Source organism: Manacus vitellinus, unplaced genomic scaffold (assembly GCF_001715985.3).
Source record: "Manacus vitellinus isolate BGI_N305 unplaced genomic scaffold, ASM171598v3 scaffold_118_pilon, whole genome shotgun sequence".
Lineage (NCBI taxonomy): Eukaryota > Metazoa > Chordata > Aves > Passeriformes > Pipridae > Manacus > Manacus vitellinus.
The window spans coordinates 453,429-466,409 of NW_021938885.1; the positions used below are offsets into that span (position 1 = coordinate 453,429).

Here is a 12,981-nt window from a genome sequence, read left to right on the forward strand (position 1 = left end):
GCAGGGGCGTTCGGAGGAGCGCGCTGTGATTGGTCTGGCCGTGGGGGGATAAATAGGCGGCGGGAGCGGGAGGCCGCAGTTCGAGAGTTCGGTAAGGGGGTGGCGGGGATCAGGCCGCTGCTACTGGGCTGGGGGTGAGAGGGGTCTCTCGGGAGTTAAGTTTTGTCCGTGCTCGGCACTTAACAGTGTGCCCTGGCCTGTCCTCACACCTGCTCGAAGCCCAGTGTCTTCCCCCTTCCCTCAGGGAGGCGTCCCAGCTGTTCCCCCGCGTTGTTCTCTCTCTGTGTTGCAGGCAGGACCATGGCGGAGGGGCCGCGGCAGCTGCTGGAGGTGTGCGGGCAGAGGCTGTCCCGTTTCCTTCACGATGCCCAGCACAAGCGCCTGGCCTGGCTGCGGGAGGTGGAGGAGCAGGGCGTGAGGATGCTGGAGAGGTAGGGGCTGCCCTCGAGGTGACCCCAGGGAGCGCCGGCCCTCGGGGCACTCCTAGCCCTGGGGAGTGAGCTCCTGCCTGGGTGTGGCTGGACACAGGTGTGGGTTTGGGCCTCATCCCTCCTGGTGAGCGACCCTTGTTCCGGGAAGTGGTGTTGGAAGCAACCTGTGCTCTGCCTCTTCTGCTCCACAGCAGCATCAGGGCAGAGCCTGCGCTCATGCCCAAAACGCCATCGCAGAGGAGGCGTCCCAGGAAAAAGCAGTCCTCCTGCCTCAAGGAGGAAAACAAGGAGCCAAACAGGAGGAGGTAGGTGGGTCAGCTTCTCCTGGCTCTGCCCCACGGTGCTTGAGTGAAACAGAACAGCACCTGCATTGCTGGAGTTAGCAAACAAAAGGAGCACGCTGAGATCTATCACTGTTTGTATCCTGGTGAGAGTCTGGGATAAAGTTGCCTACTTTCCTTCACTGGTTATAATTAAAGACTAATAAACACTCTACTATCTTGCCTGTTTGGTTTGGGGTTTGTCTCATCGGGTTTGTCTTTTGGCTTGAGGTTGCTACTGGTGTTCACTCCCTAAACCTCTGTGTTGGTGCCTGGAGAACCTGGAAATGGGATGTACTCCCAGCACTGTGTCCAAGTTGGCAGTCGGGGGGCTCCAAGGGTTTAGTGAGGAGCTGAAGTGGAAATTCCAAGTGGTTTGCTTAGAACCCACCACACCTAAGGCTTCTAAAGCTGCTCTGAAGGGGACAGAGGCTGCCTATGAACAGGAGGGTGCAGGGCAGGGTGTAATTAATTGCGTGGGAAGGCAAGGTGGCTGTGGCATTAATTAACTTCCTTGGTGCTGCTGCTCCCGGGCAGCCCACTGTGCCTCTGCTCCCATCCCAGGGCCAGCAGCTGGGTGGCCAAGGTGGCCTTCCCTCTGTGGGAGCACCCGCTGCCAGCGGGACAGGCCCTGCAGCCACGGTGGGGTGGGCCAAACCTGACCTGTTGGTGTGCCGTGACACTAAAATCGTGCTAACGGTGCTGAAAAGCCCACAGGAGGAAGAGCTGGAGCTCAGAGACTGTCAGAAAGCAGACACAGAGGGTGGGGAGAGCAGCAGGAATAGCAGGAGAGCGTGGGAAGCTGGCGTGTATGAGGGAGGGCAGGAGAAGCAGCGCTGCGGATCGGGGTGGGGAGAGCTCTCAGCCCTGCGGGGAGTGCTCAGGCTGTAACGGGTGCTTCCCCCAGAGAAGGCAGGTCCTGTTTGTGCTTCCCCTCGTTTAAACTTAGTTTGAGAAGATCTGCTGATGTGGCAGGGCAGGTGGGTGGCTGCTAGCAGGGGGGTGAGGTGCAGTGTGTCCCTTTGCGGGCACTGTCTTCTGCCCTGTGCTGCTCCTGGAGGCACTTTACCCCTAAACCAAGAGCTGGGTTTAAATACGGCTTTCCCACTTCCATTTCTCCAGCCTTTGCCCTGGATACCCAGCCTGGGCTGTGTCTGTGTGACACAGCCCCTGTGTGTGAACTCCTGCCTGGGCCCCTGTGTCCACGTGAGCCAGCTCAGGCTGTGTATCCATGTGCCTCTCCTCAAGGATAGGATGGGCTCTGAGGGGGAATGGTAGAGGGGAGAAGCCAGCAGCAGCTTCACTTCAAAACTTAACATCTGCTTTTTCCCCTAAAACTTAGTTGGGTGTGGGGGAGATTCCTTCATCGCTTCCTTTAAAATGGTTTTCCTTTAAGGTTGTCCCGAAGGAAAAGCGGTGTCAAGCCGGTGTCTTCCAGGCTGAGTTCCCAATGGCACCCGAACCAAGAGCAGCCCCAGAGCCCTGGCTGTGGGGGAGAGGAGGTGTTTGTGCCCAGATGTGCTCCAGGATCTCAGGCTGGTGTCACGCCCCAGCTCCTGGAACTGCCTGGGAAGCAGCTGGTTGAAGCCTTTGTTCCCTTGGGAAAGCAGGATGGCCAGGACTGTGTTCAGGGTGCTGCTGGAGGTGATGCAGCCACTCTGGCTGTTTCGGGGGAGCACCTGCCAGAGGGGGAAGCAGCAGCCGAGCTGCAGGAGGTCTCTGGAGTCGCTGGGATAGCAGCTGAACAGCCAGGAAGGGATGGGGAGCGGGGGCCCAGGACAGCAAGCACCTCCACTCCCAAGGCTGCTTGGAACGGAGACCCTGCTGCGCTCCAAGGAGATGGATCCCCCCAAGGCCTCGACAAACTGCTCTTCCAGGACTCTGACAGCAAAAGAACAACAGAGAAACCCAGGCTGCGCCGCCGGAGCAGGAGCCGCAGGGCTTCCTTGGCGGAAAAATACTCCTTGTCCAGCCGGAGGGAGAACATGATCCGGAGATCCGTCAGCAGGGCCAAGGCCAGGAAGGCGGCGGCGCGAGAGTCCTCCTCGGCCTCCAGCAGAGTGAGCTGTGAGTCCCTGCTCACCCCTGGTGGATCTGGCTCCCTGGACTCTCCTTGTCCCGGCCCTTGTGGGTTCCTGGGGTGCAGGTACCGGGGCTGGAGTTGGGGTGCACAGGTTGGGAATGGGCAAAAAACCCACAATCATGGAAGGGAGAATGTGGTTCGAGCCACGTGTGCCTTCAGATCAGGAGAGACTGCTGCATTCCCTGGGGAGGGGCTTTAATTTATGGCTTCTGCCAGCTCTCCGAAAAATCAATAGGGCTGAAAGTCTGCAGCCCTTAAATGAGCAGAGGAACTGAAATGCTTTTTGGGAGAGGATAGAGACCCAAATTAGCAGCATCCCCAGAGGAACAGGGCTCAGGAACCCAGGCTGTTCCTGGAAGCACTGAACTCTTTGTATCCTCTGTTCCCACTGCTCCTGGCAGGGTTTGGCAGTTTGGACTTTCCAAAAGCGTTGCTGCTGCAGGCAGATGAGCCGTGATAGAGCACGGAGGCCTCTGGAATTCAGCTTTGTCAGCCTTGAGTCACACTGTATCCAGGCATTTGTTACAACACTTGGAGCAAAGGGGTGTGATTTGGGGGTGGAATCAGCCTGAAATCAGCCCAAACCCCCCCAGATCCCTGCACTGGAGCGTGTGGGGAGGCAGGAGCTGCAGCCAATGGCCTGGGAATGCTGGCTGTGACACAGGCAGCCCGAGCAGGCTGCAGGCACTGGAGCTGCTGCCTCAGTGCTGTGCCTTCCCAGCCCACTCCAGTTTGTCAGTGGCACTCGAGGGAGGTGCGGTGCTGGTGTGGAAAGCTGAGCAATCCGTGTTCCTGGGAGGAAGCCTGCACTCCTCCACGCACACCCCAGAGGCCATTGGGAGCCTGGGAATGAAATCCCCAACCCCACTTATGCTTTTCTCTGCAGGTCAGAGCTCCTTAGAGGTTTTCATGGAAGAAGACGTGACCAGCGGCACGAGGTGAGGCTGCCACGTAAAACAGGTGGGAAGGGATCCCAGAATTCCCTGCAAGGACACTCTTTGGGTGGCTTTTGTCACAGGTTTTTGTGAGGGACTGCTCAGGTGCTGCTGTTGTCTAGTGCTGGCTGATATTTTAGGTTGTGCTGTTCAGGCACAGTGAGGTTAAACCCTACACTGGGGTGGGCAGTTTGCTGGCACTGTGTGTCCAGGGATTCCTGGAATTCCTGGCTGCCACCAGCCCCTGAATGCTGGGATGCTGGCAGTCAATCAGCTCTGCTCTAGCTGGAGAGAGGGCAGGTAAGGCTCATCCCAAGGCTGACAGAGCTCCCTCTTTACCTGCTACCTAAGGCTGAAGCTAGTTATGCTCGCTAGCCCAGTGGGATGGTCCCTCAGAGGAATTTACAGCCCAGCCTCTGTGTGTCTGGGCTGGGATAGCCTCAGGATGTGCTCAGGTTTACCTGCAACTTCCCTTGGGGTCCCACACGCACCTGTAACTCACCTTCAGGGAGCTGAAATAATGAAAATAGCTTTTCCTTTGCAGGCCCGAGCTGGAGCTGAACCCCCCAAGGGAAAAGGTGAGTTGGAAGGAACAACCTACAGACTGTCTGGATACCTTCTTGCTGAGTCAGCACCTTTCCCGAGGTTGTCACTGGAGGCAGGGGTGTGGCTGGTATCCCTGAAATGAGCCAGCACAGCCCTTGCTGGGAGGGAAGCAGATCCCATTCGAGCAGTTGGCTTTTCCAGGGCAGGAGGCCCACAGTAGCCTCGTTCCTTGGAGCAGCTGTGCTAAGGGGAATGTTTTTCTCCTTTCCCTGCAGGCTCCCAAGGACGTCCTCATTCCAAGCAAAAGTCCCCAAGCCTCCAGCCCTCCGGTACAGCCCCCGTCCCACCCCGAGCAGCAGGCAGGGAATGCTGCAGGTAACTCTGAGCTGCTCTGACCGGGGTCAGCAGGCTCCTGGGAGATCTGGGGGTTGTGCTGAAACCTCTGATCAGTCAGGGAAGCTTTCCAAGGAAACTTTTGATCTCCTAAAGAGACGAGACGTTAGTTAGGGGGGCAAGGACATCTAAATGTGCCCAGGCCTTGAGACAAACTCTGTCCTGTCCAGCTTCAGCCTCTGATAAGTGATCAAAGACACTTGTGAAGGAGCTCCCAGAGCTGGAATCTTCTGCAGAGCGTCATGGCCCTTCCCCCTGGGTTTGTGTTATTATGTGAGGATTTACAGGTCCCATTTGTTTTCTGTTCCTCTGAGCAAGGGGAGGGGATATCTGGGCTTTTTTTTTTTGTTCCCTGTAGGAGCTGCAGGATCTAACAAGAGTCCCTGGATGCCTTTGGGTGGGGTGGTGCCTGGGCAGAAGGGGTCGTGCAGGTGTGTCCCATAGGGTACCTGCACAACATGATGTTCCAGGTGGCCATCCAGGCTCCAGTTTCTCCATTCAGTTATGTGCCACAGGGATCTGGGCACAGAGAGCTGGAGATGAGAGCGGAATGCCTCGCACATGGCACCGAATCCAGTTTTTTTCCACAGGAAGCCATGTAAATCCCAGCAGTGAACCCCAGACGAACCAGGAGCCACCCCACTGTGCCAAGTCCCAGGAGAGTCCCTCCCATATCTGGTAGGGGACACTGCAAGCAGCAGGGATGAGCCAGGGGTTGGAAAGAACTCAGACCTGGCCTCTGAAGTCATTTGTGTTAAACAGCTTTAGGGGTTTCCCTGTTTTCTCTCCCACACTTCCAGCGTGGCTCTGAAATCCCCTTTGGCCAGATCCCATGTCCTGGAAGTTCCTTGTGACTTTTGGAGCCTCGTTTGGCTCTGTGACCAGGTCTGGCATGGGGAGCAGCACCTGAGGTCCTGCACGGACAAGCAGAGGTGACCCACATAGCACAGTGAGCTGGGAGGTGGCTCTGAGGGTTCCTGAGGGAGTGGTCCCAGAGCAGGTGACTGACTTGGTTATTTAGGACTGCGTTAGGGTCTGGAATATGTGACCTGTCTCCTGGAATATGTGACCTATCTCTTCACTGCATATTGCTGGGGTTTCATGTGAGGCTTTAGGGGGAAGCGTGTAACAGCCAAGGAATGCTTCCAGGGAGTGTGACAGTCACCTAATGTCCCTCTTGCTGATGCCACCAGGACTAGAGGCTACAAGCAAGCCCTGGGTGTCCTGTGGCACAGGCAGCAGCCGGGGGGCCAGGCCCTTTCCCCTTTGGATGACAAGCACAAGACCTCAGCCAGCCAGGCTCCGTCGTCACCCTCTCCGGCCAGCAAGGTGAGGAAGGTGAGTGGTGCCACAGCCCTGTGCCCTCTGTCCCAGGCAGGCTCTGAGCTCTCTCCCTCTCTCCCTGCAGGTTGTGAAGCCTCTGAAGAACTTCCTTCAGGCCGTGCAGCGGAACCAGCTGCTGCCAAGCTCGGGGCCCACGGGGCGAGGGGGTGGCATCAAGGACTTCATCAAGCGTAACACTCCCACCCGGCCCAACCTGAAGGTGAGTCCTCTCTCACCCTCTGGGGGACAGGTGTGGGGCAGTGGCAGGAGGGACTGCCTGCTTAGAAAAGCATAAGCCTGCTCCTGGCTCAGGAAAAGTGCAGATTCTGGGAGAAACCTGGCCTCCTTGGGATTCTTCATCAGACTCCATGAGGAAGGGAGGGGGTTTTTAGCCCCAGCTGCCAAACCTTCCTCACGTGCAGAGGAACCCCAGCTGCTCTGCCTGTGGTCAGCAGAAACATCACATGCTATTCTGGGACTGCTGATCCGTAGGAAAGTGCAAAGCTGTTCTTTGCAGTGGGAATTGTCCGGTGTTTTTGGCCACTGCAGGGCTGACAGGCAGTGTGGGGTCAGGCTCTGCCACGTACCTGGTGTGAGCTGCAGCTGAGAACGGGGTGCACGTGCCGTGTGAGGGGGTTTGGGCGTTACTTCCAAACCTTTAATCGTGTTTATGTGCCTTCTCCACAGGGCGACTTCGTTGTAAGTGATGACACCTGGGGCTGGATGAGCCTGCCGGCCCCGGGCACTGACCACGCCCTCCCCTCTCACCTGGTGTCCATCAGCCCTCTGGCCACGCCGGGAATTGGCCACACCTGTGGTGAGGTGGCAGGATCTCTTGGGGCTGGGCACTGCTGGGAGCCTCTGACCTCTGAGCAAGGATGCACTGTGTTCCCTCTCCACCACCCTCCTGGGTCAGGGAATTCTCTGCAGCCAAAGGACTGAGGTTTTTCCCTCCTGTGCCTGTGACCCCTCTGCTCTCACTGGATAATCCCTGTTGCCAAACCTGTGTTGTCTTCCCTGCTCCATGCCCCGGCATGCAGGTGAATGGCTCTGACAGTGACTGTGTGTACCAGGGAGAAACAGCCCCCAGCACCTGGTACAGTGCAGACCCTTCTCCCTCCAGGAGAAGGAGCGGCAGAGACTGGAGAACCTCCGGAAGAAACAGGAGGCTGAGGAACAGAGGAAGAAGAAGGTGGAGGAGGAGAAGAGACGGCGGCAGGCAGAAATGAAGCAGTGAGTTGGGTGCCTTTCTCCCTGGTCGGCACAGACCTGCCTCGTGCCTCCCCCTTGGAATGAGCATTTTGGGAGCTGTGCTGCCTGGGCACCTCCTGGTGTCCCACCTTCCCACGGAGTGGAGCTGGGGCCAAGCTTTGCCAGAGCAGGTTCAGTGGGGCAGCTCTTCCCCCAGTTATCCTCACCCTGTGATGGAGCAGGCAGAGCTGACAGCCCCCCTCTTGCCCTTTTGCTGCCCAGGAAGCGGGAAGAGCGCCTGAGGAAGGCCCTGCAGGCTCGGGAGAGGGTGGAACAGATGGAGGAAGAGAAGAAAAAGCAGATGGAGCAGAAGCTCCTGCAGAGCGACGAGAAGGTGGGGAGGCTGAGCAGGGTCTGGGCCTCCTGGTGTGAGCAGGGCACTGGTGGGATCAGGGCAGCTGCTGGGGGTGACAGATCAGTGATGGGTAAAGTGCATCAGAGCTGCCAGAATTCTGTCTGACAGGGGAGGGCTTTTGTTCTCCAGCCCTCTGCAGATTCCTGTTGTGACAGGCTGCGTTCACGGTTCTCTGGATTTAGGGAATGTGGCAGCACCTGCTTGCCCTGGGCACAGCCCTGCAGGTGACAGCCTCACCTGGTCCCCACACACAGAGTGTGAGGGATGGTGAGGCCACAGGGTGTGCAGGGGGTGTCTGTGACTCAGCTGGGGGGTGCAGTTGGGTCAGGTTTGGGATTCAGAACCTGGCCTGGCCCTTTTTTGGGGGGCAGGCAGGTGAGGAGCTGGTTCAGCTGGTGGGCAGGGCTGAGGGAGCTGTGCCTGATGGCCCACAGCCCGAGCAGCCTCTGGGAGGGTCCTGACTGCTCATTTTGGGGTGGACTGAATTGACCTTTGGAAAGGGCCAGCCTTGGAAAACAAGGGATCATGCTCCTTTCAGCCTTTCCCAAAAGCACACCCAGCCCTCGCTGGTCCCGCTGCTGGGCGCTGGGTCCTTGGACTCCTTACAGGACCTGGAATATCCCAGGCTCCAGACCTCCCTCCAAGGCTGTGAGGGGAGTCCAGGGGGTGGTGGACGCTTTCCCAGGTGTTCACCTCACAGGTGCGAGAAGAGAAGGTGGCAGAGGAGCGAAGCAAGAGGAAAACGCTGAAGAAACCCGGGGAGGCGGATGCGCGGAAGCAGAAAGCTCTGAGGGGGGTAAGAGCAGCTCAGCTCTTTACCTTTTCCTCCTACACGTGGAAAAGGACAGGGATGGCAGGAACCCCTGTGCTGTTGTGGCTGGTGGGACAGGCACAGGTCACTGCCCTCTTGCTGCAGGGATTTTGGGGTCGGGGCTGCCAGATCTCTGCCCAGGCAGCTGAGGTTGGGTTGGGACACAAGGGAGAGATGTCCCAGCTGGTGGACAGGCACGGGAGCAAAGGTGAGCTCTGACCTGCACAGGTTGTCTCAGAGCATTTGCTTCTTCCCACCTGAGCTGGAGGTGCTTACAGGGCTTTTCTTCTTTCTTCTTCAGGAAGAAAACGAGCAGCAAGAACCACCGCAGAAAAGGAGAGAGGACGAAGTGAAGGAAAAAGGGAAGAAAGTCTTGGAACTGAAGAATCTCCTAGAGCAGCAGCAGGTGGAAAAAGCAAAGGAGAGGTGCGAGCAGGGCATTGGCCACGGGCACGGGGAAGCAGTGAGTGTAAATGTGGTGTTGGAACCGGGCTGTGGGGCTGCCTGGAGATTGGGGTGCTGGGGCAGGAGGCTGTAAGAATGTGGGGGGCAGATGGGCATGCTTCCTTCTCTAAATTCCCTTTTTCCCCAGGGATCCCAAGCAGCGAGGGAAGGAGAAGCCCCCCCAGGCACAGCTGGAGCCAGCAGTGTTGGCTGACAAGACCACCAAGGTGGGTTTGGAGTGCTCTGGGAGCAGCCTCTCTGCAGCACACAGGCTGGGTTTGGGATCAGATGTTTTCCAAGTGCTGTGTTGCTGGGATGTTATTTAGAGGATCAAATAACAATCAAAATAATGACTGCTCTTGCACAGTCTTAATTGCTGCTAAGTTGTTGGGGGTTCCCTGGCTGGCAGGTGAGCCCTCAGCTGTGTCACAAGATGGTGACAGCCGTGAAATGGCACCTGGATGAACACCTCAAAGGGCAATCACTGATCCTGAAATGAATATGGAAATTGGATATTTGTTTCTGTTTCCCTGCCACATTCCCTCACCGTGCCTGGAGGATGTGACCCACCCCCCCCCAAAGCAAACCTCAGGTGCCACACAGCTCTGTGTCACCTCATTTGCACCCACACAAAGAATGTTGGGGCTTAAAGTTATGGCCGTTTGTCTCAAAATATCACAGTAACATTTTTATTCTGCTCTCTGCTCTTAAAGTAACTCCTTCACTAGTGGAAACTAAGTGCCCCAAGTGGTCCCTCCTCTGCAGGATAAATTCTCCCTCCTGTGTCTGCTCCTGCTGCTCTCCCTCACTTGGTCCCTGGCATTTGGACTCCCCTGTGTTGTACAAATTTAATATAAGGTCTGAATCCTCCCTGTGCTGCCAGCAGCAGGGCCAGAGTGTGACCCTGGCCAAGCTCCTCCAGGCAGGAGAAAGTGGATCAAACTCCATGTACTGAACAGTATGGGAGGGGAAACCCTGGGAAAGGGGGTTTGGGTTGAAAAGGAACTTGAGCAGTGATTTTTTTTTCCCCCTCTTTATTAGGGGAAAGAGAACCCCAAAGAGTTACCCCTGGGGCCTGGGCAGAAGAGAGATGAGCAACCAGGATCCATTTTCCCAGCTCTTAACACCTGGCTCCAAGTGATGAAAGTGAGTGTGAGCTCCAGGGAGCTGGGCTGGACCTGAGCAAGGACAGGAGTCTTGGCTTTGGGGTTATTTCTGCAGGAAAAGATGCAGAGGGGACTGAGGGTTGGGTCTTGCCAGAGCTGCTGAGAGCATGGCTCTGTTCCAGAGGCAGCCTGGCTGCTCTGCCCGGGTGAAGAACTACTTAATTCCTGTGTCTTACAGGAAGCAGATGGTCAGCAGCAGCTGGGAGAAGAGAAAAAGCCCAAACCACCACCAGCAGCAGCAGCTGCGAGTGCTGCCCCTGGCACGTGGCTGAGCAAAGCCGTGAAGGTGAGCCCTGGCCCCCGCCGTGGCTCATTAGCCCCCACCGCCCGGAGCCACCGCAGAGCTCGGCACGGGGAACCCGAAGGAAAAAAAAAAAAAAAGTGGTTTGTGGGGAGGGGGAGAAAAAAAAAAGATGCGGCGGAAAGATGCTGGAAGCGACCACAGGATGGCAGCAGGTCCTGAGGCGACATCCCGCCGGGAGCGGCCCCGGGCAGCGCGGCTGTGCCAGCTGGAGCCGCGGAGCCTTCCGTCGGGAGAGGAAAAGGCTGCTCGGAGCTGGGCTCGAGCGCTGCCTCGGCCGGGAATCTCGCCTTGGAGCTGCGGGCTCCATCCTGGCTCGTGTCAGAGTTCCAGGGAGGGAAAGGCGAACAGCCACGGAACGCGGGAGAGGTTTGGGTGTGGAGACATACTGAGTGCTGAGACACACACAGGGTGCTCTTCCGAGGTTTTTCCACAGAAATCAGGAGGGGAGGAGGGGTTGAGAGCAGGGAGCCCACTGAGTTTTGTGTTGGTACAGGATTTGAGCACTTTGGGGCTCCGGGGGCCATCCCACTGGGCTCTGGTGTCCATCCTACCCAGCCAGGCTGGCTGTCCTGCCCCAGGGAAGTGCCGCTTCCTTTACTCATCACTGCTCTCTACACAGTTCCAGAAATCCCTCTCCACATCCTGCCTCGGGCCCCCCAAGGGCATGCAGGGACCCGGATCCCCCACAGCTGAGAACGACTACGGGCTGGACCTGAACAGCGACGACTCCACAGACGACGAGAACGACCCTCGGAAGCCCGTCCCTGCCTGGGCTGAAGGTAGGTGCTGGCTCTGGGGTGGGTTTTTTTCCTTTCCCGGCCTCACCTGGAGCCATCCCAAAGCGCAGTCCAGGAGTGTGTGTGGCTCCAGTGGAGAGGGGACAGCCCCCGTGCCCGAGGGAAAGAGCAACGCCCGGCCCGTGGGGTTAAGCAGGGCACATCCACGTGTCTGATATGTATTTCCCCCCAGGGACACAGCTGCACCAGGCCGTCCTGCACCAGTACTACCACCCTGTGGACGTGGATGCACTGTTTGGGGCCATCCCCAGCCCCCAGCTGGAGCACATCTTCTACAAGAGCAAGCCCCGCTACTTCAAGCGCACCAGCTCGGCCGTGTGGCACTCACCGCCCGGCCCCAGCCCCTCCTGCACCTTGCAGAGCTGAGCCAAGACAGGAGAGGGGGTTTTAGGGCATCCACGTGTGTTTTACTTATCCTGTATTTACAGTTTTAACTTACTTTTATTTTTTTGTTGTTGTTGCAAAAATAAAAGTGTTTAATGAAATGCAGCGCTCTCTGTGTCTCCTTTCTCCTGCCTGGGTGGCTGATTCCAGACCAATAACTGTATGGACTCCCAGTCCCTGGGGGTCCCTTCCAACTCGGAATCTTCTGTGATCCTGACTTAACTGTGGTTTCTGCAAGGCAAGATGCAGAGATATGTTATGCCCCATTTCCTATTCCCTCAGGATCTTCCGTCACACAAGAAAGCTTGGAAATTGCTGTAGGGAAGACTAGATTCTTTCAATCACCCTGAGGGGACAGTGTTTTCACAACCCTATTTCTACATGTTTACTGTATTTATGTATATTTCTATGTATGTATATAGATAAATAGCTCTTATAGACATAAATATGTATAGACATATACATATATAGAGAGACATATATATTTACTATCTCTATTTATTATGTGCAAGTCCTCTTCCTTCATGAATTCCTGTGCCTCCTTATTACTTGGAGCCAGAATCCTTTTCCTGCTGTTAGAAAAACTCTCCCTGGACAGTTTAAGCAGCCTCTTCACCCTTCTCTTCTACCAGAAAAAGGAAGCCTAGGCTTCCTTTTTTCTGTGTCCTTTTTTCCCAGGAGACTTCAGTGTATGGCCAGGTTTGGGCAGGAGGTGGGTTTATTTGGGAATGGGGGCTTGGGAAGGGTAAGAGGGTGTGATGGTTCCCAGGGGGCTCCTGCCTGGGACCAACAGCTTTGACCTCTCCTCAGCAGCAGATCTACAACCATCCCTCTCCTTCCCTCCTCCTCTCCCAAGCCTGAACGCACAGGGATTGACTGGAGTGGTGATGGACTGCAAGAGATAAGGCCCTGGCTGTAAGGCAGAATTACGGAGCCAGGATCCTTGGAGCCATCCCGGCTCCTGGGGCCTCTGCAAAAAAGGGCTGGAAGCACTTGGAGCGCTCACCCCAAGAGCCAGTGCGCACCCAAGGGAGATTTTGTCCCAGGAATGCTGTTTGGCTGGGGCTGGGATACCGCAGGGGCTCTGTGGATGAGGTGGGTAGGGCAGCCAAGGTCCTTCCCACCCCAGAGGTGAACATCCCTGGCTCCCTCAGGGATGCTGCGGTGCCCACGTGGCCGCATCCACAGGGGGTTTGGGAGGGGGGACACGAGCCCTGCTGCAGCTGAGCCCCGGCCGGGACAATTTCCCGGTTAATTTGTTGCCAACAGAGCCTGGAACACCGGGGGAGTGGAAAAAACCTCGGTGCCAACAGCTGCTGGGAGGGAGCTGCTGCCAGCTCCGGCCCGAGCGCTAATGAGGTGTCTGTGCTGCAGCTGGTTCCGGGCACCGTGCACAGCTCCCGCGGCTCCTGGAGCCCGCTGAGAACCCGAGCCTCGA

The 12,981-nt window shown here is 57.0% G+C and overlaps 2 protein-coding genes across 2 annotated transcripts in view; one reads left to right on the forward strand and one right to left on the reverse strand.

The window, feature by feature from the left end:
- The window catches only part of INCENP (inner centromere protein), a 15,774-nt gene extending 15,472 nt beyond the window's left edge, over positions 1 to 302 (reverse strand). Inside the window, exon 1 of the mRNA XM_029965730.1 lies at positions 208 to 302. Within this exon, the coding sequence (XP_029821590.1) occupies positions 208 to 302 (95 nt within the window). The remainder of the gene's footprint in view (positions 1 to 207) is intronic.
- Positions 298 to 11,564, forward strand: LOC103766865 (inner centromere protein-like). The gene is made up of 19 exons (XM_018089168.1): positions 298 to 431; positions 623 to 736; positions 2,148 to 2,818; positions 3,721 to 3,772; positions 4,314 to 4,347; positions 4,591 to 4,690; positions 5,299 to 5,386; positions 5,902 to 6,037; positions 6,117 to 6,251; positions 6,719 to 6,730; positions 7,155 to 7,264; positions 7,505 to 7,616; positions 8,338 to 8,433; positions 8,750 to 8,874; positions 9,041 to 9,119; positions 9,934 to 10,038; positions 10,237 to 10,344; positions 10,988 to 11,141; positions 11,332 to 11,564. Exons 1-19 carry the CDS (start codon positions 301 to 303, stop codon positions 11,523 to 11,525), a joined length of 2,556 nt encoding a protein of 851 aa, XP_017944657.1. The 5' UTR covers positions 298 to 300; the 3' UTR covers positions 11,526 to 11,564.
- Positions 11,565 to 12,981: the final 1,417 nt, after the last annotated feature.

What these genes read in the sequence shown, in the direction of transcription:
- LOC103766865 (XM_018089168.1), top strand. Translation starts at nt 301, where the DNA reads ATGGCGGAGGGGCCGCGGCAGCTGCTGGAGGTGTGCGGGCAGAGGCTG. An exon ending in GGCGTGAGGATGCTGGAGAG is followed by an intron (nt 432 to 622) that starts GTAGGGGCTGCC and finishes TCTGCTCCACAG; the next exon opens with CAGCATCAGGGCAGAGCCTG. An exon ending in AAGGAGCCAAACAGGAGGAG is followed by an intron (nt 737 to 2,147) that starts GTAGGTGGGTCA and finishes TTTTCCTTTAAG; the next exon opens with GTTGTCCCGAAGGAAAAGCG.